This window comes from Callionymus lyra, chromosome 1 (assembly GCF_982586985.1).
Source record: "Callionymus lyra chromosome 1, fCalLyr1.hap1.1, whole genome shotgun sequence".
NCBI classification, from domain to species: domain Eukaryota; kingdom Metazoa; phylum Chordata; class Actinopteri; order Syngnathiformes; family Callionymidae; genus Callionymus; species Callionymus lyra.
In genome coordinates, this window is record NC_141818.1 from 46,818,730 (window position 1) to 46,845,011 (window position 26,282).

Below are 26,282 nucleotides of genomic sequence, written 5' to 3' on the forward strand. Positions count from 1 at the left end.
TACAAACACACAGATACACAGACACAAACAAACACACATGTACACATACACTAGCGCACACACACACAGACCAAGACACACAGGCATGCACACACACATACAGATGTACCCAAACAATGACACACACAGAAGAAGGCACACAAACACACACACTTGCAGACACAAATACACAGACACGAACAAAAACACATATACAGATACACTAGCAAACACAGACATGCATACACGAACACACATACATGCACTAGCACACGCAGATTAAGACACACAGACACACAGACATGCAAACACACATACATGTACTAGCACACACAGACACAGAAAACACACTGACGAATACATGCAACACACAGACACGAATAAACACATACATACGCATACAGATGTGCCCAAACAATGATACACAGAGAATACAAACACACACATACAAATATACACACACAAACACACTTAAAAACACACATACAGACACATACAAATATACACACACAAACACACTTAAACACACACATGAAGACACATACAAATATACACACACAAACACACTTAAACACACACAAACATACACACAGACGAAGACACACAAACATGCACACACAGACACGAGCACACGCAGTAGCACACAAATAGACAAAGACAAAAAACAGAAACACACACTAGCGCAGAATAAGGCAAACACAGACAATTTAGTCACAAAGTTATACTGATAGAAACAACCCAGAAAAAACAGTGAAAATGCTTTTGTTTTGAAATATATCAGCCAGAAAAGAACAGATCCATGGATTCTTGGTCTGTGGATAAATGATGTTGATGAACATACCTTTATAGAAGCAACTATTTACGTAAAAATCCCAGTATAAACACTTCTCCTACCCTTGATGTTGTTATGGATGACAGTATCGGGTTCACGGTATATTGCATTCATTGCCGTACACGACCTTCGGTCGACTCACTCGCAGTCTTTTCAGCAAACTTACAAAGCAACTGACATGATTTTCATGCTCCATTCATCCCTGCCTTCTATGCTCGCTGAAGAACATGCGAATGAATGAGCAGGGCAGCGGTGAAAGGAGGAGAGGAAGGGGGCGGGTCGTGGAGAGGGTGAGATGTAAATAGCAGAAAGAAAAGCTCTTATTTGTTTTAACTAAGCCGCTAACAAACCGACCGACGGGGGCAGAAACCGAGGCGGATTCGAACACAGCAGCAGTAAAAGATGTTCGGTAGAAAAGCCGGACCGGCACAGAAAGAGGGGACGAGTGGATGCTGCGTTCACAGAGGGGTCCTGCCGTTGCCGGGGAGATGGGGGAGGGGTGTGAAGCACATCATAAAATAAATGTGTTTACCTCGCAGGTCTCTCTGGAGGCTTGTCAGCAGCAGGGATGTGCAAGGACGTCTGCAGGAAAAAAAAAAGGCAGATGACAAAAGAGTCAGAGGAGATCAGGCGACGGACAAAGAGGCGAGGAAGAGCCGGTGTTGCACTGCCTGCACGCAGCTGTCGGTGTGTGTCACACGTACAACGCTCCCCCCTGAAAGAGGTGAGACCGCCGCTGGTTCCACATGGCACACCTGACCTAGCGCTGGCGAGCTGTCATGAAGGATGGAGGCAAAGGTGAAATGGCCAAGGATGTGAGAGCTGCCTTGGGATGAGTATTGCAAAAACATGGCATGGATCTGCTGGAATGGGACTTGCTCGGCTACATAAACAAAACATAATCCTGGCTCATAATAATATGATGTTCCAGGTGTATCTTCTGTTACTTAAAGATTTGAACAGATTCTAAATCTTTATTATTATTTTAATATTCATCTTTCATCTGAGTTTTTTTTACTTGACATATCCACTTATCTTTTGATAGCTGTGATATTATTTATTAAGTGCTTTACCAGTGTGAAGATGCTCATAAGTAAATTAAACCACAAATAAAAATACATACACTAAAGGTCACAAAGTAGGAGCAACCTTTTCCTTTATTTTTATTATTATTAATTGAGAACACAATATATTTTTTAGTACAAATAGAAATTAGATATTTGATTTATAATATAAGGATGGCGACAGACAGGTAGATAATGAGAAAGAAACATAAAATTAAAGAATATCTACACATTAAACAGTTATTAGTGCATAAAACCAGGCATTTCCAACGTGCACCCTCTAAGATATGTCATCCTATTCAGTTTCAAACCAAATAATTCAACAAGAGAACAAAAAACACATTAATAAAAATGTTAAATATTCAAAAAAACATAAACCGGTGAATCTAATAATGCTAATTCATAATTAATGAAGTTGTTTGTTTCTCAAAGTTGTGTTTAACTAGTCGAAGAACGACACGCCCCTGACATGAGCCGTGTAGTGAGCGAAACTAGCAGAATGTTTACTAAACTTATTCATTAGTAGTAGTAGTAATAAGTACTAAACTAAATAGAATTACCTTTTTAATAATTACAACAGCAAATATTTCTTATTTGGATTTGTAGGAGACGACGGCGCACATTGGATTTGTATTTCAAATAAACAACAAATGTTTTGTTGGTCATTATTTCATAAGACGGTGCGAGTAGATAATACGTCTAAACAAGCTTCAGATCACACTTTCCTCTCCGGCTTCGATCCCACTTAAAAGATATCAACGTGAAATTACCTCGATGAGTCGGCGAGCCGAGATGTCTGGATTGTAATCCAGTCTTTTTTTAGGAGGCTTGAGCCATAAGCAGCGGCGGTGGTGGCATTGAGCAGGAGGAGCAGGAGGAGGAGGAGGAGCAGGTATGGGAGGAAGAAGGTGAAGATGAGGTGAAGGAGAAGGAGCAGTGGTGACATCATGGGAGGGAGTCAAAGAACAAGAGACATGTGGAGAGAGTGACAGCCGTTAGAGATCAGAGATGGCCTCGTCGTCACACAAACAACACACTCGCACACACACAAACACACAACACACTCGCACACACACACAAACGCACATGCCTCCGTGTACAACTGTATTCTCTTCTTAACACTGATGATTCATTTTCTTCCACGATTAACCGTCCTTTAATAAAACCTCTGATGAGTCATGACGGACATATTTGTTGTGTGTAAACAAGACATCTGGAGTGAGTGTGAAACTTATGGTGTCCTGTTTCTGCCAGTGAAGACAAATATAGCACCCAGGAAAGAAACAAAAAAACAACGAGCAGGAGCTCAGAAGAATCTTACAGGAAACACAGTATTTCAGGGCACAAGATCTGTCGGATAGTATCTGAATAAACAACTGTATGACATGTTGATGCAGGAGAATCAAGCTTGTGGTGAAAATATGTCCAGTTCTGCTTAAAAGGGTGAAAAACACCATCAGAAGTTTAGGTGATTGTGTTTGCAAATTGTAATTGAGATAAAAAGGTAATAAATAATAATACAAAGTGTAAAACTAATAAATGACAAAGGATGCATCATATCTTTAACCATTTAAAACTTCAAATTCAGTACTATAATATAATATAATATAATATAATATACTCAAATAATTAAAAATAAATTGTACTTTTCGTACTTGTGCTAGTGATGGTCTGATGAAGCTTCATGAAACAGTGTCATGTTGTTCAGAGGTCAGTAGGTGGCGCCATCAGTTTAAAAATGATTTCATTAAAACAGTTGTTAAAAACAAAGGAAAATAGTGCAGAGACGCCATCTAGTGGACTCTGAAAATACTGACACTGCTTTATGAAGCTTCATCAGACCATCAATGACTTATAACTCGTATGCTATTTTTGTCTTTGTTTTTTGTGAGTCCTGGATTTTTAAAATGGATAATAATATTGACTCTTATAATAAAATTAACAATTACACAGAAAATCTTAATGAAGCTTCATGAAGCAGTGTCATGTTCAGAGTCCACTAGATGGCGTCTCTGCACTATTTTCCTTTGTTTTGAACAACTGTTCTAATGAAACATCATTTTTAAACCGATGGCGCCACCTACTGACCTCTGAACAACATGACACTGTTTCGTTAGAGATGTTTTTTCTTACTTTCAGTTTTTCTTTTATATACTTTGTCTTACTCAAGAGTAAAAATCCTCAATCATAGCGTTTTTTCTTTGCAAACTTCTGTCTTCTGTCCTACAGTCATGGTTTATAATGTGTATAATGTTCATTCATGACAAATCTTTAATATCTGCAAAGATTGTATTTAAATAAAAACCCCAAATATCCCACCAACTTGCACACAATTCACACACAAACACAAACTGTACGACTAAGGTGCTTGTGCCAAATCACATGCAGGATGTGCGAGAGGCTGTAGGCAGTGTGTCGCTGAAACTACAGTGTTTGCGTTGCATGAATATTTAAATCAATCCCAATGATGTGGAAACTCTTCAATGTGTGACAAACAAAAGCTGCATTAATTCAGACTGTTTGTAAATGAGAACGAGTCTGGACTGGTTAAATAAGGAATTTAAATTAAACTTCTAAAGCAGACAATAAGAAAGAAGAATATACTACATTTTATGGTTTCTTTTAGAAAAGTGGGTTCATTCTAGGGATTCATTATAGCAGGGGGTCCCCAACCTTCTTTGCACCGCGGACCAGTTTAATGTCAGCATTATTTCTAATGGCCGACCTTGGGATAAGAAAGTAAAAAGATGGCAACATCTGATAAAAATGGTGCATAAAAAATACATTACACAGTTTTACTCATATTCTCTCCTTGATTTTTTTTTTAAAGTAAAATTGACCAAAATCAAAAGTTAATATGATTTAGAAGTAATTCCTGTCTTGAAAAAAGAAAGGAAAACTAATTTCAGACTGTAATAAATAATACAGAAATTACAGAAATCATTTCTCTTTCTGTGCGGTCCAATATCAAATGTCTCTTGGTGGTGGGGGGCCCCTGCATTATAGCATTAAGAGTCATTTTGGCCCCTTTTTGGCAGTGGTAATGTTCATTAACCCTGAATTAGGGAATAATAAAGGAATATAATTTTTTTTTTATAATCTACAATCAGGGACCATTAGCTCAAATAAAAATGAAGTAATTTGGATTTGAAATGATGGTGTTGCAAAGTACATAAGACAGAAGGCCCCGACAAGAAAACCCACTCTACATTTCAGTGCCAGCGAGCCCCCCAAAAACACCCATCGATGCAAAGACAAGACTGTCAAAGGCTACGGGAGAGTCACAGCATCCAACAACAACAGCATGCCAAAAACATCTACCACCCAAACAACTACGAGTGAACGGAAATGAAAGGAGGAAGAAAGTGGGCGTTCAACTACAGCAGGGGGGTTGGGTTGAGGGGAGGCAGCTAGACCCGGACTTACCGGCCGCCCAAACTCCAGCTCGGAAAAGAACTTATACCAAGGCTCGTTCTCTAAATCTACATCATCATAGCTCTGGGAAAGTATGAGAGACAGAGAGAGGAGGAAGAAGAGAAGACAGGAGTCGTGGAAAGAATTCAGAATGAGAATCATGGAAGCACGGATCCGGAATGGTTCGGGGGATGAGCGGCTTGATCAGGAAGAATCAAGGTGACTTGATGCAACTGATGAGCCGGGTGGAAACTGTGCGCTTTTACTGTCTTTCAAGTTTAAGGATCAACAGTTTATCAGTAGTCATGTGCTGGTGAAGCTTCATGAAGCAGTGTCATGTTGTTCAGAGGTCAGTAGGTGGCGCCATCAGTTTAAAAATGACGATTCATTAGAACAGTCGTTCAAAACAAAGAAAAATAGAACAGAGACGCCATCTAGTGGACTCTGAAGATAATGACACTGCTTCGTGAAGCTTCATCAGACCATCACTGTCTGACAAGAGAGTAGGGATGGTCATATGAAGCTTTATGAAGCTGTGTCATTTTTAAACTGATGGCGCCACCTACTGACCTCAAAACAACACGACACTGTTTCATGAAGCTTCATCAGCCCATTACTACTACAACATTGCACTAAAAAATAATAAAATGTAATTAAAAATAATTTAATTGAATTTATATTCATAAAAAAAAATCCATTTCTACATTCATATTATAAAAAATATATATAAATATATATAATTTAATAAAAATTATATATATTTATATATGTAAATATATATATATAAACTTCACAATCAAAACTTTATTGTAAATCTTGTCGTGGGGTTGATGATACAGACAAAAAACACACAGTTTACACCCAGTTTTATACGACAGCATTTTTGCATATGACACAGAGATCGATAATCATGTGGAGAGTTCTTTTGAACGTACCGTCTACACTTCCTTATTGTCATGGAAATACTGATCAAGTACTTTATTGTATCACATAAAAAATGTAATCATGCAACTGGAAAATAAATTAAAAAAACAATTTAGTGGAAACAAGACTTATTTTGATGCTGAAAACCTGACTTAAGTAATAAATAATAATAATAAAAAAAATCAGGATTTATATTGAAGTCGATTCTAAATAAACGTCTTCTCAGATGTGGAATGAGCTTGAATGTGAAACCCTGGACAAATTGAAAGATGGATTCATTTAATCACCCTCAGTAAAAAACAGGCTCCTGTATTAAGTTATTTAATCTGCTGTAATGACTTCTGTCTCCTTCAGCAACTGCTCACGGCTTTGAATAAATAATGCAACAGGAATAAGTTTTGCATCTCGGTTGAGAGGGAAACACAATCTGGCAAAACTTTCACTTTCTCTGCTGGCATTGCTGGTGTAAGTTTGGTATCTGATGAGTGGAAGGTTAATTTGTCGAGTCAGGTTTAATTCAAGTGTGTAATCTGCTCCCCGAAAATACAACCTTTGATATTTAAACGATTTACAGGCAAAATAAACGGATAAATCTGCTGATCTGTCATCGGAAAAAACATTCTTGCACATATTTCAAGAGATTATGAAGCTTTATATAATGATTTTTCTGAGGTAAATTAGCATAGTCTCAGAAATATATGCTATAACTTTACTATTATACTATTATTATGTATAGATTTATCGCCTGAAATGAGATGATAAGTTGTAAGTAAAGGAGATCTGGTTCTAGTGAAAGGCTCTTTCTCTGCTAACCCACAACCACATGTCTGATGGGTGGAGAAAGACAGAGGATGCTTTTATTATCTACAAATAAAATAGTTTCAGGTTGAAACGACAGTTATAAGGCCAGAGGTTATACACATTTAGGAGCTGGTTTTAAATTAATATTTAAATGCTAATAGACCTGCTCTGACTGGACTTAAGCTACAGAATTTCTGAATATTTGATAAAGAAAGATAAAAAAGAGGAGGATACTCACTGGTCTCTCGCATTCCAAAATGGAGGACTTTCCTGGCTCATACTCAAAAATACTCTTGGGCTCGGCTCGATACTTTCGCGTGTCCACCTTCTTGTCAGGAGGCCCCCACTCGTTCCTGAGGGACATATTTAACAAACAATAAAAAAATGTTTTTTTTAAACGCCTGCACGAATGTTGACGAGCTCACATATCAGGTGCGTCTCGGTCCCGGTCGCTGTCGCGGGCCCTCAGCTGCAGCAGCGAAGGCATGGGTGGGGGAGGAGGAGGTACCAGCGACGGGGACGGCTCTCGAGGTGCAACATGTCCACTGTTGTCCGAGGGGCTTTTGGACAGCGGCCTATAGGTGTGAGTCCGTGGCGGCGGGTGGGAGTGGGTGGCGTGCGATGACTGGCTGAAGTCATCTGTGCAGGAACAATATTAACTCCAAATAAAATCTCTTAAATCACTGTCAAGACATTTAAAAGCACATCTTACCATTGTTGAGGAAAGTATATGTTGCACTGTATGTGTCTGAATAGTCATCATCTATAGACAAATGGAAAAGAGGTTTCATTATATTATTTTTGCCCGTTTATGCGACAGTTATAATGTTATTTAATGCCAAAATAAGTGGTCAGAAAAAAATATTGCTTTAATAATCCTGGCGAGAAATTGTGATTAATTGTGTAATATTTGTTGTTTTTCTTCTATGGGTTTTGTGTGGTTAATTCTGAAAATTAATATTTTTTTTAATTTTTATTTAAATCAACATTTTTTTTAATCATTTTTGCCCATTTATGTGACAGTTATTATGTTATTTAATGCTAAGATAAGGCTAAGGAAGCTAAGTGGTCGGAAAAATATACTGCTTTAGTAATCCTGGCGAGACACTGTGATTAATTGTGTCATAATGTTGTGTTTTTTTTGTTGGTTTTGTGTTTGGATAATTCTGAAAATTAATAATTTTGTACGTTTTTATCTAATTACATTTTTTTTTTCATCACGTTATAATATTATTTAATGCTAAGATAAGGCTAAGGAAGCTAAGTGGTCAGAAGAATATAATGCTTTAATAATCCTGGCGAGACACTGTGATTAATTGTGTCATAATGTTGTTTTTTTCTGTTGCTTTTGTGTTTGGTTAATTCTGAAAATTATCAATTTTTTACGTTTTTATCTAAATAAAAAAATGTTTTCATCATGTCATAATATTATTTAATGCTAAGATAAGGCTAAGGAAGTTAAGTGGTGAGAAAAATATATTGCTTTAATAATCCTGACGAGAAACTGTGATAAATTGTGTCATAATGTTGTTTTCCTTCTGTTGGTTTTGTGTTTGGATAATTCTGAAAAATAATAATTTTGTACATTTTTATTTAAATCAACATTTTTTTTAATCATTTTTCTCATTTATGTGACAGTTATTATGTTATTTAATGCTAAGATAAGGCGAAGTCAGCTAAGCAAGCTTTTTTACGCTGGTTAATTAATATTCTTTATTATTTTTTAATGGTCAAAAAATCATCATCTTTGGCCTTGAAATTGTGATCAACTGTGTCATAATGTTGTATTTCTTTTGTTGGTTTTCTGTGGTTGAGTTTAAAAATTAATAACGTTTTATATTTTTATCCAAATCAAAAGTGTCAAAATCAATTAAATAATTGAATCAAAACGGAAAAAAATAGATGAATGTTTATATTGTGTCCTATTAAGGCCAGAATTATTGATTATAAATTATATATATTATAGAGGAAAACAGTTACGGTTTGGTAAATATCTGTCATCAACTAATCTAAATGGATCAATTGAAACTATTCAACTACAAATTCCACAGTTGATTTTGACACATTTTTATTTAAATCAACATTTTTTTTAATCATTTTTGCCCATTTATGTGACAGTTATTATGTTATTTAATGCTAAGATAAGGCTAAGGAAGCTAAGTGGTCAGAAGAATATACTGCTTTAATAATCCTGGCGAGAAACTGTGATTAATTGTGTCATAATATTGTTTTTTTTCTGTTGGTTTTGTGTGGTTAATTCTGAAAATTATCAATTTTTTACGTTTTTATCTAAATAAAAAAATGTTTTCATCATGTTATAATATTATTTAATGCTAAGATAAGGCTAAGGAAGTTAAGTGGTGAGAAAAATATATTGCTTTAATAATCCTGACGAGAAACTGTGATAAATTGTGTCATAATGTTGTTTTAATTCTGTTGGTTTTGTGTTTGGATAATTCTGAAAAATAATAATTTTGTACATTTTTATTTAAATCAACATTTTTTTTAATCATTTTTCCCATTTATGTGACAGTTATTATGTTATTTAATACTAAAATAAGGCGAAGTCAGCTAAGCTAAGCCTCCTATTAAGGCCAGAATTATTGATTATATATTATATATATTATAGAGGAAAACAGTTACGGTTCGGTAAATATCTGTGATCAACTAATCTAAATGGATCAATTGAAACAATTCAACTACAAATTCCACAGTGGAACGTTGCTCGCCGTCACACAGCACTTCTGTGCTCGTGCTCATCCAGAAGAAAAAAGCTTGACCGGCCCTGAACAGACCGTCCTTGTGCGAAGGTTGATTATGTGGAGCTCACGAATAAAAGTGCTTCCACTAATGAGTGCTTCGGTGTTTCTGTCAAACCCGGTGTGTTCACTCGCTCAAAGGAACATTTCCTTCTGTGTCATCGCCCCGCGGAGACTCACCCGCTTTGTGGACTTTGTGGATTTGTTTGAACATGGTTTTGTACCAATCCTTGGGCCGGTCCACCGTCTGCGGAGGAAAAAGAAAGAGGGGTTTAAAGGTTTAGAGGGAGAGTCGGTGGAAGATGTTGCAGAATCAGGACCATGCTTTTGAGACCAACGGTAGCAGTGAGTGAAGGTTGGAGAAAAACCTTCAGGGAGAAGGAAAAGAGCATCAGGTGGTTTGACCGAAAGAATTTCCTATGAGTGCAGGAAAGCTCCTATCGCGGGTGCAACACTAATAGACTCAGGGACTCGTTCATTCCTCGTGCTATTACGTTGTTTAATTGTGAGTTTGGGGGGCAGGAGTCGAGTGAAAAGATGATTCTAATCCATGTTAATCTTTGAATCTATGGATCGATCTATCTTGAAAATTATGGGGAAGACTTTTTTTTCAAGGATGGAAATCTGTGTTTTGAGTGGAAATCAACACATTGGGTTTGAGTAAATGTTGAGCTGCTGAGGCTCGCAAGCGACTCCAAGAGACGAAAACGGTGCCTCAGAAACCAGAGCTTGATCGTGAGGCGTAATATTATCTTTTTTTATTATTCCAGGTCCCGGATATCAAATCAAAGTTGACACATTTTTTGGGGAAATGACCTAAATTAACGCAACAGTTCTTCTATGTTGTCACATGATCTTCTCTGCAACAAAGGTCCAAGTAGCTCAGTACTCGTCTGGTTCTGTCTGTACGTTATACCAGAATTTTATATTGAATTTATAATTTTTAAATGTTTAAATACTGAATTTAAAAGGCTAAAATAAAAAATATTGACTTTAAAAAATGTATTAGATTAGATTAGACTGACTTTATTAATCTGGAAATTGGGTTTCCAGTAAACAAGAACAAAAAAAAGTGCAGTTAAAGAACAAAGTGCAAATATAAAGAACATGGATCAATGAAAACAATGCAAAGAAAAGGATACAAAGATTAACGCAGAATAACATCATCCTTTCCCTATTATTTGAATGAATGTCATTAAAATATAACTTAACTTGATGTGTAGAAACAGATGTATTTGCTTAAAAAATGTATGATTATTTAAAAGCAATAAAAAATAGTCACTTATTAAATAAATGTAACACATTAAATGTATTTAGTGATGGGTTGATGAAGCTTCATGAAGCAGTGTCATGTTGTTCAGAGGTCAGTAGGTGGCGCCATCAGTTTAAAAATGATGTTTCATTAGAACAGCTGTTCAAAACAAAGGAAAATAGTGCAGAGACCGCCATCTAGTGGACTCTGACAACAATGACACTTCATGAAGCTTCATCAGACCATCACTAACTTATAACTTGTATGCTATTTTTTTTGTGTGTCCTTGATTTTTAAAATGGATAATAATATTGACTCTTATAATAAAATTAACAATTACACAGAAAATCTTAATGAAGCTTCACGAAGCAGTGTTATTATTTTCAGTGTCCACTAGATGGCGTCTGCACTTTTTTACTTTGTTTTGTTCAACTCTTCTAATGAAACATCATTTTTAAACTGATGGCGCCACCTACTGACCTCTGAACAACATGACACTGTTTCATTAGAGATGTTTTTTCTTAATTTCTGTTTTTCTTTTATATACTTTGCTTACTCAGGAGTAAAAATGCTCAATCATAGTCTTTTCTTTGCAAACTTCTGTCTTCTGTCCTACAGTCATGGTTTATAATGTGTATAATGTTCATTCATGACAAATCTTTAATATCTGCAAAGATTGTATTTAAATAAAAACCCCAAATATCCCACCAACTTGCACACAAGTCACACACTTCATGAAGCTTCATCAGAACCATCACTAAATACATTTAATAAATAAAATAAATCATTTCTTTAATGCACAAAATCTTAAATTACATTTTTCAAAAAACGACTTAATAAAACATGACTTTTCCATAAAAACTTTTTGAAGTTACAACATTTCAACGGTCTGCACTAAACACTCTCTCGTGTTCCTGACTCTAGTATGTATCCTCGCCCAGCCAAACACACAAGGCTCAATTACGACGTCACGCTCCATAGCAACAAAGCAGCGACCTCACAAAAATGTTTTGTTCGAAACGGCCGTTCTCTCACCATCGCCTTCAGAAAATAATTCTCCAACTCAAGGTGAAAAACCAAACCAGAGAAATAGAGAAAACGTTTACCGTGCGGATGGCGATGGGAATCCCGGCGTCGTCCACGGGTCCGATGCCCTCGTAATGTGGCGCTTTGATGACCGACACTTTCTTCTCTTCCTCGGAGTAGCGTGCGATGGGCACCGTGCTGCTGACCCCTGTGCTGCTGACCCCTGTGCTGCTGACCCCTGTGCTGCTGACCCCTGTGCTGCCCGACACCAGCGACTCTCTGGCCAACGACTCACTGCCCTCTAAAATTGGACAAAAGTGGTTTCGGGAAGTAAGATGGCGCCGAATCGTTTCAGTTCATATGTCCAGTGCCGACATAAATCCTCTTTACTACTCCATTAGAAAAAAGGCCAAGCTCTTAAAGATGCACCATGAGTTAGTAAAAACGAAATCATGAGTGCCCTCACATTCTTAGCTGCCAATATAATTCAAAATCCTTCTGTTTTGTTCGGGCCTTTGGGTCACTTTGACCCTAAGATAACACATAAGTAAGTAAGTAAGTAATTTTTATTTATATAGTGCTTTTCCAGACCAGGGTCACAAAGCGCTTAAACAATCAAAACAATATTCAATACAGTATATACTTTAAAGATCAAGATAAAACAAGGCGTTTGTGGTATCCCTTGTGTCGTCTCTGGGTCGAGCTGGTGAACGACCTCCACCACTGCGTATGTATTCATGGAAGCCAGGGAGGTCGTTGACCTTGACCCAGAGGTAACACAAGGGAGACAAAGAACACATTTGATTTCAGGCCACCGGGTCACCTTGACCCTGATATAATACAAAGGTTTAAAAAACATCGAGTTAGTCAAGAAAAAAAAGGTCCAAAAGAAGTCAAAGGCTTGAAAATAGATTATTTTAAAATAAAATTTAAACATAAACTGTGATTGTCATGCATACAAGGTCATAGAAAAGTCAAATTAAGACAGAGGTCATTTTTGGATTAAAACAAAGCTTAAAGGTCAATGTGTTGAATTAAGTGTTTCTTGGACTCTATTGTATCATCAGTGTCTGTTTGTGCAAAACTAGCTTTTCATTGAATTTCATCAGATAATTCTCTTAAGACCCGCCCACTGAAAACACTATTTCTGGAGATTAAATCTTGTTCACCATAGCCACACCCACTCTGCTGTGATTGGTCAAGCACCAAGGTTTTTCACCGTGCATCATTTATAGCAGAAGTCCCCACCTCTGAGGGACTCGTTGTATAAACAAAGTGGTGCGTGATTACAGCTGGCTGGAGGAGGAGCGAAGCCATTATCAGGTCATGATGGACTCCGCTCTCGTAACCTCTCGTTCGCCCAGATTCCAGACGAACTTTATAAAGTAATAAGTTCAAAACATGGTCACGTTTGGAACGTAGACAAAGAAATGGGTTTTTGTGACTCACCTGAGCTCCTGCTTTGTCTCGGGAGACGAGCGTGGAGAGAGATGGGCGGAGGAGGGTAGGACGGAGGGGAGAGGGGTCTCTGCGGGGGTCCGTTGCTGCCATTCATAGCATGAGAGATGACCTGACCCTGTGGTGTTCCACAAAAGAAAGGACGGTCAGTCACTGAGAAACAGAGCGACGATGCAACTTTGTGGCGGCAGACAGGACGTGTGCAGGCTAAAAAAGAGTGAGAGAATAAACGTGTTAGTCGGATGAATTCTATATTAGTCGTCATGTCGATGTTATATCCAGACGGGAAGTTCAGAGGAAAACACGAAGGTGACTCACGAAGGAGACTCGCTGAATCATGACGGACACAGGAGAGTGAGAGACGCTTCTAGTCTATGAGACACAGTTAGTTTCGGGCGGTGACTTGATCCAGGCAGCAGATGAGACACACTTGTATCTCCAGAACTCTTCATTTTCATCACAGGAAGTAGAAGGTAGACAGTAAGTGGAGTAAAAATGAAAGATCTGCTTAAAAAACTAGTGAGAAATTTGAATTTGATGTCAACTTTTCTAAGCTTAATTACTGAAAAAAGCATTTTGTCCAGACACTGACCTAATCATTACCATAATGATGTCCTCAAAAATCTAAAAATCTTTATCGATATTACACAATTATTCACAAATAATTATGTAATATAAAAGCAATCATGATTTTAAATGAGTTTCTCATACCTTTTTTTTTTAATCATTAATGAAGTAACTGGTTTCAGTTAATGACTAGAAAAAGGTTAAAAATAATTCCAAAAATAAGGATAACATCCACAATTTAAGACGCTTGAAGGTGTTTCTTGCCTTGGATTTATATTTATGGTCCACATTAGAGAGTGAATGTTGGGGTGTCAGTCATGAATGTTCAATATATACGCTTTACATAGAGACTAAAACAAAGCAACAGGCGTCATAATACAAGGTTAACTAGGGGTGTAAGAAAATATCAATACACTTAAATATCACGATATTATCTTTCATTATACTGTGTTTTCTTATTAATACAGTATCATGAAAAATTATATTGCATTGTTTTTTTGAGATATATCCCGATGATGACTGAGGACGAGAGGATACAGTAAACTCCAGCAGCTTTTAAAGCTGATGTTTGGACAATTTTTTGGTTTCAAAACAAATCAAAGCAGTTACGACTTCGTCAAGAGTCATGTGGTCTGTAAATACTACAACACCAGAGTCAAGTACTGGACAATACTACACATATATACTTGTTACTACACTATCACAACACCAGAGTCAAGTACTGGACAATACTACACATATATACTTGTTACTACACTATCACAACACCAGAGTCAAGTACTGGACAATACTACACATATATACTTGTTACTACACTATCATAACACCAGAGTCAAGTACTGGACAATACTACACATATATACTTGTTACTACACTATCACAACACCAGAGTCAAGTACTGGACAATACTACACATATATACTTGTTACTACACTATCGCAACACCAGAGTCAAGTACTCGACAATACTACACATATATACTTGTTACTTCACTATCACAAAACCAGAGTGAAGTACTGGACAATACTACACATATATACTTGTTACTACACTATCACAACACCTGAGTCAAGTACTGGACAATACTACACATATATACTTGTGACTACACTATCACAACACCAGAGTCAAGTACTGGACAATACTACACATATATACTTGTTACTACACTATCACAACACCAGAGTCAAGTACTAGACAATAATACACATATATACTTGTTACTACACTATCACAACACTAGAGTCAAGTACTGGACAATACTACACATATATACTTGTTACTACACTATCACAACACCAGAGTCAAGTACTGGACAATACTACACATATATACTTGTTACTACACTATCACTATATGTTGCAATATATCGTATCTTTGCCCTTTTAGTCGTGATACATACGGCCAGATTCTTGCCAATACACACCCCTAGGTCTAACCTTTAATTGCAGCCTCAGATTGATTAGTGGAAGGTTGGGAAAATTAGTTGAAGAAACTTGTGATATAAGCGCTGGTCGCCCTTAAATCAGTGGACGTCGGTAGTTACAGCGGTGACTGGTTTGGATAATTACGTTAGTGACAGTGGCGGGCGCAGCGGTGGAGGCTGTTAGCAAGTCTTCAGCGCCAGCGGTGGATGCGTAGGCAGAGACATGGCTGAGCGTGGGTGACGGCGTGGGTGAGCGGCCGGGCGAGTCCAGGCCGCAGATCTGCAGCTCGTCCAGGAGACCTGCTGTGGACGTGGAGTAGTGGCTGAGAGCGGAAACGGTCACGGGGGAGGCGGCGGGCGACAGGAAGCTGCTGCTGTGGAGGACGCTCGCCGACCCCGGCGTGTACGACGCGTACGGGGTCGGCGACAGCGTCTTGGGCAACACCCCTAAAAGGTAGTCGAGGGACTCGGAGCTGTGGCAGCGGTAGGGGTGATGCTGTGGGGTGAGGAGGCCCTGATGGTGGGGGGGGGGGGAGGCAATTCAGTGGGAGGGAAGAAGAGAAGGAGAATGCTTAGTGGGGTCACGACTGCATCACAACGTCCTGGAAAAGCAAGTGAGGCTGTGGATTAAAGAGCATCCGTTAGTAAAAGTTTTGGTCTCCAGAGTGCCAGCGCTTCCTGTTACTCAGAATACATTTCATACATTGTTTTTAATACGTTTTAGAAATTTAAAATCTTGAGGTGACCCAGACAAAAACGTGGGTTTTTAGTCACACTTTTAGTCACATGTGCTGTGAAGTGATGATGTTGTTCTGTACCAACAGTTTGGCCGGAGACGGTCTGGGTGGAACCGCGGGAGGAGGCCTCTCCGGTACAGGTGGAGAGAAGCTCCAGGATGGACTCTGGACCTGAAAGTCCACCGCTTTCCTCTGTGGCGGAGCTTCTTTTCGCTCAGAGCCGTCCTGTCGTTCGAAGCCCAAACTGAAGGACGCTGTCTGAGAAGATGACTGAAGGATGCTGTGGCTGGTGAGGGGGGACCCGATGCTCTCATGTTGGGGGACTGTGTGCGAGTTGAGGTGCTCGGGGGGGTCAGGGATGGTGACAGGGGTCAATTTGAAAGAGGAAACTTTACGTTCCTGCGGATCGGCCATGTTTGCTGCGACCGTGGACTTGTGTTCGGTGCTGGAATCTAAGAGCGAGTGTGTGCTCCTGACGGTGCAGGACTCTTTCAAAACAGGATTCTCAAGACTAGCATAAGGAGGCAAGGGTGAGAAGGAATCTGGTGCTTCGGTTCTACAGGGTGAGAAATGGAGACTGGATCTCCTGGTCGGTGGAAAAGGTGCATCGTTGAAATCCTTTTAGGGCAGAAATTGAACAACCAAAAATGCAACAAAATACATTAGTGCAAAGGTTTTATAAACATTATACCTCACTTTCAATTTCCATAATTCATAACACACTCATAACCCTTGTGTTGTCTCTGGGTGAACGACCTCCTCCACTGCCTATGTATTTATGGAAGCCTTGGACGTCACAAAATTAGTTTTCAGTTTACACAAGGTATACCAAAAACACATTTGTTTTCAGGACTCCGGGTCACCTTGACCCAGAGATAACACAAGAGATACCAAAAACACAATTATTTTCAGGCCTCCGGGTCACCTTGACCCAGAAATAACACAAGGGATACCAATAACACTTTTGTTTTCAGGCCTCCGGGTCACATTGACCCAGAGACAACACAAGGGATACCAAAAACACATTTGTTTTCAGGCCTCCGGGTCACATTGACCCAGAGATAACACAAGAGATACCAAAAATACAATTTTTTTCATGCCTCCGGGTCACACTGACCCAGAGATAACACAAGGGATACCAAAAACACAATTTTTTCAGGCCTCCGGGTCACCTTGACCCTGAGATTACAGTGGACTCACCTGTGTGGGAGACTTCTTGTCCTGCAGGTTGGGTCTAACGCTGCGAAAACCTTTGGCAGCGAGAGACGAGCTGCTGGCGTCGCCGTTCTTAAGTCCATCCGTCACGCTGTGTGACCGCCAGGAGTCTAGAGATGAAGTCCAGGTCTTACACCCTGAGTTTCATTGTATATAACAATATGGCATTGATTTGTCTGTCAAAGTGGAGTCTTACCAAAGTCTGATGAGTGAGCTTCACTCCCTGAAGAAAAAAAGAAAACAGGAAGGGAAAATGTCATAATTTAAACGATAGAATTTCCAATGCACCTTCAATACACGATTTCTGATAAAAGAAAACGGCAAATACTGTGAGTCTAAAATCTTGGATTCTCTATCTTAATTTCTGTGTGTTCCTTTTCCTTCCACACCAGTTCTACTCTTTGTAAAATTCTCTGTATAATTGTTGACATCTATAATCTCTGCTCCTTATCTTGTAAAATCTCGTCGTTCACATTGCCCCAAAGGCAACACGAAGGGCTTTCGGGTCACCGTGACCCTGAGATGAAGCGAGGGCTAACTAAACCCTGGCAAATGTATAAGTCATCATATAAAGATGAAAATCCTTCTGATTTAATCTGATTTAACCATCCGGCGGGTGGTGACTGATTTGCAGACGACCTTGAGTTGGACACTCTTAACACTCAATACCGTACACTAGTGATGAAGCTTCATGAGACAGTGTCATGTTGTTTAGAGGTCAGTAGGTGGCGCCATCAGTTTAAAAATTATGTTTCATTAGAACAGTTGTTCAAAAGAAAGGAAAATAGTGCAGAGACCACCATCTAGTGGACTCTGGAGATAATGACACTGTTTCATGAAGCTTCATCAACACATCACTACCATCTAGTGGACTCTGAAGATAATGACTGTTTCATGAAGCTTCATCAACACACCACTACCATCTAGTGGACTCTGAAGATAATGACACTGTTTCATGAAGCTTCATCAACACATCACTACCATCTAGTGGACTCTGAAAATAATGACGCTGTTTCATGAAGCTTCATCAACACACCACTACCATCTAGTGGACTCTGAAGATAATGACACTGTTTCATGAAGCTTCATCAACACATCACTACCATCTAGTGGACTCTGAAGATAATGACACTGTTTCATGAAGCTTCATCAACACATCACTACCATCTAGTGGACTCTGAAGATAATGACACTGTTTCATGAAGCTTCATCAACACATCACTACCATCTAGTGGACTCTGAAAATAATGACACTGCTTCATGAAGCTTCATCAACACATCACTACCATCAAGTGGACTCTGACGATAATGACACTGCTTCATGAAGCTTCATCAAGAAGAAACACTGGAGTTTGAATAAGAAGAAACGGCAAGATATATTCTCAGAAGACGACAAACACAACAGGCATCTTCCCTCGAGCCCAATGTTAACTTCCACGAGTGTGGTGGGTGTTAGTACCTGTGGCTAGGTTTGGTGAGCTCTGGACCCTCTTCATGGGAGAGAGTATGAGCGACAAGGCCACACTTTTGCGTTCATATCCTCCGCTATCTGAGAAGACCGAGCCGGGCAGGCGACCGTGAAGCCACACATGCGCATGCAACAAAAACAAGTAGCGACAAAAAGAAAAACACACAAACACAAGCAAATAAAGGACAAATTAATTTTCAGTTGAGAATAACACAAGCCAAAGCAGATACATGCATAGAAAAGCATTTGATTAAAGTGAAAGGTAGGTTTGTGAGCTCACATCTTTTTATTCACTATTCTTTAACAATTTACTAAATACGCAGCAGCAACATTATATTTTCTTTATTTTAAATAAATTGTATGCTTTTTTTTTTCTGCAATTGTTATTATTCTACATTAAACAACATTGACGAAATCTTTATTTCTTCTTCATTTTTAGATGTTTTAAATATATTATAATCATATAACTCTGACTTTCTTTTTAAATGCATCAATTTAAAACTTCAATTTTGTTATATTTTTGAGAACAGAAATATGAGTATGTTTGGAATAAAAGTTACACTTTTAAGTCAGATGTAGCTTCATCTAAAAACATAAAAAAAGGCTTTTAAAAAGGATATAAAACCAACTTGTCATACATTTTTAGGTACAATTTAGAATGTTGACAAGTAAAGGCTTTAATGTGTAGTATCTCTTATGTTACCACTTTAAAAGTGGGATATTTTATCCATTTGTTGCGGTGATTGTATTGTTGTTTTTTTCTCTACACCAAGCAGTTTTTGTTCCTGCATCACTGACAATAAAGTTTATTCTGATTTGATTTTGTAATTAAATTAACAAAAAAACCCCAATCTTTTTATTATTGTCATTTTCAGGATAGAGAAATGTTTAAATAAATGAAAATAAGAAAGTTATTAAAGAACATAAAAATAAAAATGTACCTTCATTAAAAACCCCTATTTTTTAAAACTTTTTCAAAGACAATCTTGTTGCGGGTCTTTTTAATTGATTATTCATCGATAAAATTGTCGTCCTAAAAATCTTACTAGACGAGAAAGAAAACAGAAAAGCGTGTTGTGGTCAAACACTGCGAGAAGAGACTCAATATCAACTTTCAGCTACAATAACAGCAGCTGAAGATGGACCGGAGCCAACATGATGAAACAGTGTCGGGACTAGAGTTACAGACTCAGGCTTGTGTCAGAAGAAGCGGCAGCTTATGTGGCAGCTTTTTTTTTAAATAGAAAACTTGTTTGGAACTCGTACACATAGTTGGAGTTTGGAGAACTTTACCTGTATTCATACTGAAGAGCACTTTTTAGTCGACAGCCAGGAGACACACTTTCCTGGAAAAAACAGAAGCAGATATTGAAAAAAATGTCATTTACATTTTAGTAATTAAAGAAAAAAGCAGGGATAAAATCCAATTTACAAATCACAGCTCGATAATCTTCTCACTCAGTGGATATAGAAAGAGTCAATACAAAAATTAATTGATAAAAAAATGTAGTTATTTAATTAAAAAAATGTAAAGGTCACGGTTATTCTTGCTTAAATTCATGTTTTTTTTATTGAAGTCTAGTAAGTAAGTAAGTAAGTAATTTTTATTTGTATAGCGCTTTTCCAGACCAGGGTCACAATTTCCCAAAGGAGACCTCCTGAGGGATCAATAAAGTTCTACCTAATCTAACAACTCAGTTAATCTAATGTTTTAAATCCTCTTTTTCCTTCATTCTCATAAACTAGAAATTCTGCTGGCAAACCATTTATTTTGCCTTTGGCCTCCAAGTTCATGTATTAACAATAATAATAATAATAATAATAATAATAATAATGTCTATTTAGCGTTTCATTCCATCTGATGCTGCCAATAGGTAAGTAAGTAAGTCATTTATATTTATATAGCGCTTTTCCAGACCAGGGTCACAAAGCACTTAAACAATCAAAACAATATTCAATAAAGTATATACTTTAAAGATCAAGATAAAACTGATAACACAACAGGAGTTCCAGAAAAATCAAGGAAAAGCCTGAACAAATAAAAACGTCTTAAGATGTTTCTTAAAGGCGTCAATAGTGTAACTCGAGGGTCCAAACTATTCAGAATTAAAGTACTACCTGTAGGGAATGAAAGAGTATCTATAATCAATGCTTAAACGTTAAATCAAATTAAAAAAACAGACTTCATTTAAAATTCCACAAAGACAATGCAGGCTTCAAACAACCATGTTGTGACATAAATACCATAAATGCTAAAGCTAGCGCACGAAGATCACAGCGAGTATGTCTTGTTTACGTTGCCGGAGCGCACATGTGATATCTATATATGAAGGGCCTTTTCTGGGAACCGCACAGACGAGCGCATGATTGATGTCGACGGGACATGCGTGACGCTGACGCGCAACATAAACTGTTGCAGTGCCATGTGAGCGTGTGAGTGTGTGTCATGGACCAGGAATCTGTGACGGAAACAACTGATCATGATGTTTCCTGTGGCAGCAGGAGCGACTTTATTTATCAAATAGTTCTTAGTTCATTACTTAATAAATAGCGTAAATAAAAAAAGTACCCAGAAAATGTCCTGCACCACCTTTAATGGTAATAATGATAATCAGCTGGACTATTTTATAAAGAAAAACTAAACAAAGTTTATACATTAACAGCTAGTATTTTAAATGAACCGTTTCTCAAGCATGACTTTAAATCTTCTGATCTGACGAGTACAAGCTTAAATAAAAATCATGTAACTGAGGTCAACAACACAACATAAATAATAATAATAATAATAATAATAAACATACTAAAGAAGAAATGTTCTTATTTGTTCTTATTTTATTTTAATTTATTTTTTATGAATAATTGCTGTATTGCTGTGGCTAATTGGGAAAAAACAATTTCCCGAATGAGACCTCCTGAGGGATCAATAAAGTTCTACCTAATCTAACAACTCAGTTAATCTAATGTTTTAAATCCTCTTTTTCCTTCATTCTCATAAACTAGAAATTCTGCTGGCAAACCATTTATTTTGCCTTTGGCCTCCAAGTTCATGTATTAACAATAATAATAATAATAATAATAATAATAATAATAATGTCTATTTAGCGTTTCATTCCATCTGATGCTGCCAATAGGTAAGTAAGTAAGTAATTTGTATTTATATAGCACTTTTCAAGACCAGGGTCACAAAGCGCTTAAACAATCAAAACAATATTCAATAAAGTATATACTTTAAAGGTCAAGATAAAACTGATAACACAACAGAAAATCAAGGAAAAGCCTGAAATGCAGCCATTTCATGAAGCCACAAACAGCCAATAAGAGGCAAACATACGTCTACAGACTCAGATACACACTTCACACATCAGATAAAAGACACAATCCCAGTTACCTCAACGTCCATCGATCTCAAGAGCTTTTGTGTTGTTTTTTTTCCATCCCTTTAAAACTGTCCTGTGTAGGGATGTAATAATTAGTTTAAAATAAATAAATAAATCGATGTGCCGATAAACATATTTTTTTCCATGTTACTGTATCTATAATCAACAGCACTGTATCGTTTTTTCTTCTTTATGGGGAGGCCTTTAACACATATTTAAATTAATCATAGTTAAAAACATATTTTGTCAGTGTTATATTTGTTTTAAAGCCAAAATGAGTCAAAACACTTAAGCTTTAAAAACTGAAGTTTAATATATATATATTTAACCTTTAAAATAACATTTTACTTTAATTCAAAGTTTTTTTTTGTTTTTTTTTTAAATAGTTAGATCAGTGATTTACCCGTGATAAACATTAGTTAGTAAAGAGTTTAACGGTTTTATGACTAAACTAATCTTGTAAAATGTATTGCGCTGTTGTTAGCGCTGTTGTTAGCTCCGGTGTTAGCTCTGGTGTTAGCTCTGGTGTTAGCTCTGTTGTTAACTCTGTTGTAAGCGCTGTTGTTAGCTCTGTTGTTAGCTCTGTTGTTAGCGCTGTTTTTAGCCATGTTGTTAGCTCTGCTGTTAGCTCTGTTGTTAGCTCTGTTGTAAGCGCTGTTGTAAGCGCTGTTGTTAGCTCTGTTGTTAGCGCTGTTGTTAGCTCTGTTGTTAGCTCTGTTGTAAGCGCTGTTGTAAGCGCTGTTGTTAGCTCTGTTGTTAGCGCTGTTGTTAGCTCTGTTGTTAGCTCTGTTGTTAGCTCTGTTGTTAGCGCTGTTGTTAGCTCTGTTGTTAGCTCTGTTGTTAGCTCTGTTGTTAGCGCTGTTTTTAGCCATGTTGTTAGCTCTGCTGTTAGCTCTGTTGTTAGCTCTGTTGTAAGCGCTGTTGTAAGCGCTGTTGTTAGCTCTGTTGTTAGCGCTGTTGTTAGCTCTGTTGTTAGCTCTGTTGTAAGCGCTGTTGTAAGCGCTGTTGTTAGCTCTGTTGTTAGCGCTGTTGTTAGCTCTGTTGTTAGCTCTGTTGTTAGCTCTGTTGTTAGCGCTGTTGTTAGCTCTGTTGTTAGCTCTGTTGTTAGCTCTGTTGTAAGCGCTGTTGTTAGCTCTGTTGTTAGCTCTGTTGTTAGCTCTGTTGTAAGCGCTGTTGTTAGCTCTGTTGTTAGCTCTGTTGTTAGCTCTGTTGTTAGCAACAGCTGCTTCACTGGCGTGACATCAGCACAAATATAGTTATTAAAAAAAATCGATACAGATTCGGGAATAAAAATATCGTGATATACCGTTATATCAATACTTTCTTACACCCCAACGATAACCTAAACATAATTAGTAATAAATTAATAAATAATGCGGCTACAGGCTGACAGGTGTCAGGATTCTCTGCAGCCGCTTCCCAGAATAAAGATGGAAAATAAAACTAGGTAATAATATTTAATATATACGTAAAAATGGTGACAATATATTCTTAATTTTTTTGTTTGTATGTCGGGAATACTTTTTTTTACCTTTATGGAAAGCAAACATTAAGTCTGTGACACACTCCGACATACTTGGCTGCCATCATGTGAGGGCGGATGATGAGGAAGCAATATTGGTCCCTGGACCTCATCCAGACCCTGACCACCTCATCCTGATGAGGGGGCCGGCTCGTAAATCTATCTCGCAGAAGGACCCCTGCACACACTCGCACACATTCGGGGGTAAATCATAGTCCTGGCGTCACGAGCTGTCAGCGTCCAAATGACGGTCAGTTTATAAACAGGATCGTGTTTCGCCGGGACAGATCGGCGGCGACACAGCAGCTGTGGCGATGGTGTAATGTTGTGGCGGGACGATTTGTGTGAGAAAACTCACTGGAGCCTTCACACCTCCCAGGAAACCTGACCCCTGCCTTGCCGTGAGGATCGAGTACAATACAAATCTATTGTTTGTATCATGGTGTTGTACAAATAAATGTCTTTTGAAAGCCTTTTAATCTTTTCCGGCCATTTGGGGTTCAAAAAAACAAACTATAAATGTGTACGAAAAATAAAGCAAACAGTGGCGACAGAAGCTTGTTTTCTAATGTAACAAAAATAGTTTTGTACCAACAGACACGCACTGATGATACAATAGAGTCCAACATCTACTTTAGACACACTTAAATCAACACGTTAGCTTCTCTTTAATTAACCATTTTTAATTCAATTTGACGAAAACTGAGAATCTCTAGTTCATTTAAAGAAGTGACGCCTACTATAATTTTCCTTCCTTCCTGAATGACTCTAAAATGCAAAACTAGAAATTCTAAACCTTGACCACGGACGGGACTTGTTGTTGAGCGTGTTGACGGTAATATCCTTTGAACTCTTCTCTTTGCATCATCGTGGTTTATCCTCCGAGTGTAATTTTGGCACGATGAGTAAAGACAAGCCTGTACATAAATACAGGGAGTGATGTCTGCCATCATACCAGTCAACGGCGAGGACGCTGGTGACGCTTCTGGATTCCCATTTGGATTCGAGAATGTTTTGTCACTCTCTGTGGCTACAGGGCCACAAAGTAAAGAAAGTACCTGCCGTCCAATTGAGCCAATGTATTGTTTAACCCCTGACCCAGAGACAGCACAAGGGATACCTCAAACACGTTTGTTTTTTGGGTCACTTTGACCCCAAGATTTTAAAAAAGTAAGTAAGTAATTTATATTTGTAGAGCGCTTTTCTAGACCAGGGTGACAATAATACAAAAATAAATATATATATATATTTATATATATATACTAAAAAGATCAAGATAACACAGAGAAATACACAGGTGTCCCCTCAAAACATTTTTTTAAGTTAATTGAAGAATTGTTTTGAAAGAAACTCATTTATACAAGAATAAAATTGCAGCTTATTTATCTTAATAAATGTCATGGTCTAATGAGAAACGTTTTTTTTGCTTGACGGCCCCTAACAACATGCACAGAATTGAATATGGCGCCTTGAAGAATTATAATTGCCCACCCCTGCCTTCGGCAATAACATTTAGGGGGGGAAATATATTAAATACGGTATACTAGTTTTTAGCTCTTTGAAAGAATAACAACATTTAAATTTGTGTCTTTTTAATGGTTAGCTAACTGTAACGTTTTGGAAATCAATTAAAACATTTTTTTTAATAAACCCAATAATGATTTTTTTCTATATATACTGTATATATATATATATATATATATATATATATATATATATATATACCGAAATTTCCGGACTATAAGTCGCTCCAGAGTACAAGTCGCTCCAGCTATAAAATGCATAATAAAGAAGGAAAAAACATATATAAGTCTCACTGGAGTATAAGTTGCATTTCTGGGGGAAATTTATTTGATAAAATCCAACACCAAGAACAGACATGTGATCTTGAAAGACAATTTAAAATAAAAATAGAATAGAGGCAACAACAGGCTGAATAATTGTATGTTACGTTACATGAACTGAGAACCTGGTATGTTAACATAACATATGAAGAGTTATTCAGAGAACTATAGCATCAATAACTAAGAAGTTTACCAAACCATCCGTGTAACTCCAAATAACTCTTCATCCTCGTGTCACTTTTAAACAACTAACTAACTCCGGAGGTAGAAGATGCTTCCTCTTCTACGTCGAAATTATCAACACAGGCCTAGAGCGCCCTCTTGTGGTTTAGTGTGAAAATAACATGTGAAATGATATACCGGTAATAATGTGTTCATAATTTCACACATAAGTCGCTCCAGAGTATAAGCTGCACCCCCGGACAAACTATGAAAAAAACTGCAACTTATAGTCCGGAAAATACGGTAGTTATAATATTAGTTTATTACCAAACTGAGAACTGTGTGCTTTGAGAACCATATGGCCGTTATTCGTTATTCGTATCCAAAGATAAGTAATACTCCGCAGATCTATGCATCATTTGGGAGAGGGTTGGGAGCCGGAAACGTAAGGAAAG

At 37.7% G+C, this 26,282-nt stretch overlaps 1 protein-coding gene across 7 annotated transcripts in view; it reads right to left on the reverse strand.

Annotated features, from left to right (window-relative positions):
* Positions 1 to 26,282, reverse strand: part of sorbs2a (sorbin and SH3 domain containing 2a) — a 58,734-nt gene that overhangs the window by 16,621 nt on the left and 15,831 nt on the right. For 3 of the 7 annotated variants that reach the window (XM_087810404.1, XM_087810413.1, XM_087810397.1), the window contains exons 3-15: positions 20,216 to 20,268; positions 18,914 to 19,003; positions 17,651 to 17,677; positions 17,440 to 17,564; positions 13,501 to 13,627; positions 12,132 to 12,352; positions 9,954 to 10,020; positions 7,727 to 7,777; positions 7,440 to 7,653; positions 7,253 to 7,367; positions 5,302 to 5,373; positions 2,646 to 2,702; positions 1,344 to 1,393 (exon numbers count right to left, since the gene is read on the reverse strand). In XM_087810404.1, the coding sequence (XP_087666530.1) occupies positions 1,344 to 1,393; positions 2,646 to 2,702; positions 5,302 to 5,373; positions 7,253 to 7,367; positions 7,440 to 7,653; positions 7,727 to 7,777; positions 9,954 to 10,020; positions 12,132 to 12,352; positions 13,501 to 13,627; positions 17,440 to 17,564; positions 17,651 to 17,677; positions 18,914 to 19,003; positions 20,216 to 20,225 (1,226 nt within the window). In that variant the 5' untranslated portion in view covers positions 20,226 to 20,268. Of the gene's footprint in view, positions 1 to 1,343; positions 1,394 to 2,645; positions 2,703 to 5,301; positions 5,374 to 7,252; positions 7,368 to 7,439; positions 7,654 to 7,726; positions 7,778 to 9,953; positions 10,021 to 12,131; positions 12,353 to 13,496; positions 13,628 to 15,647; positions 16,017 to 17,439; positions 17,565 to 17,650; positions 17,678 to 18,913; positions 19,004 to 20,215; positions 20,269 to 26,282 lie in introns of all 7 variants that reach the window. The other 4 variants (XM_087810444.1, XM_087810418.1, XM_087810424.1 and 1 more) reach the window with 4 other exon arrangements.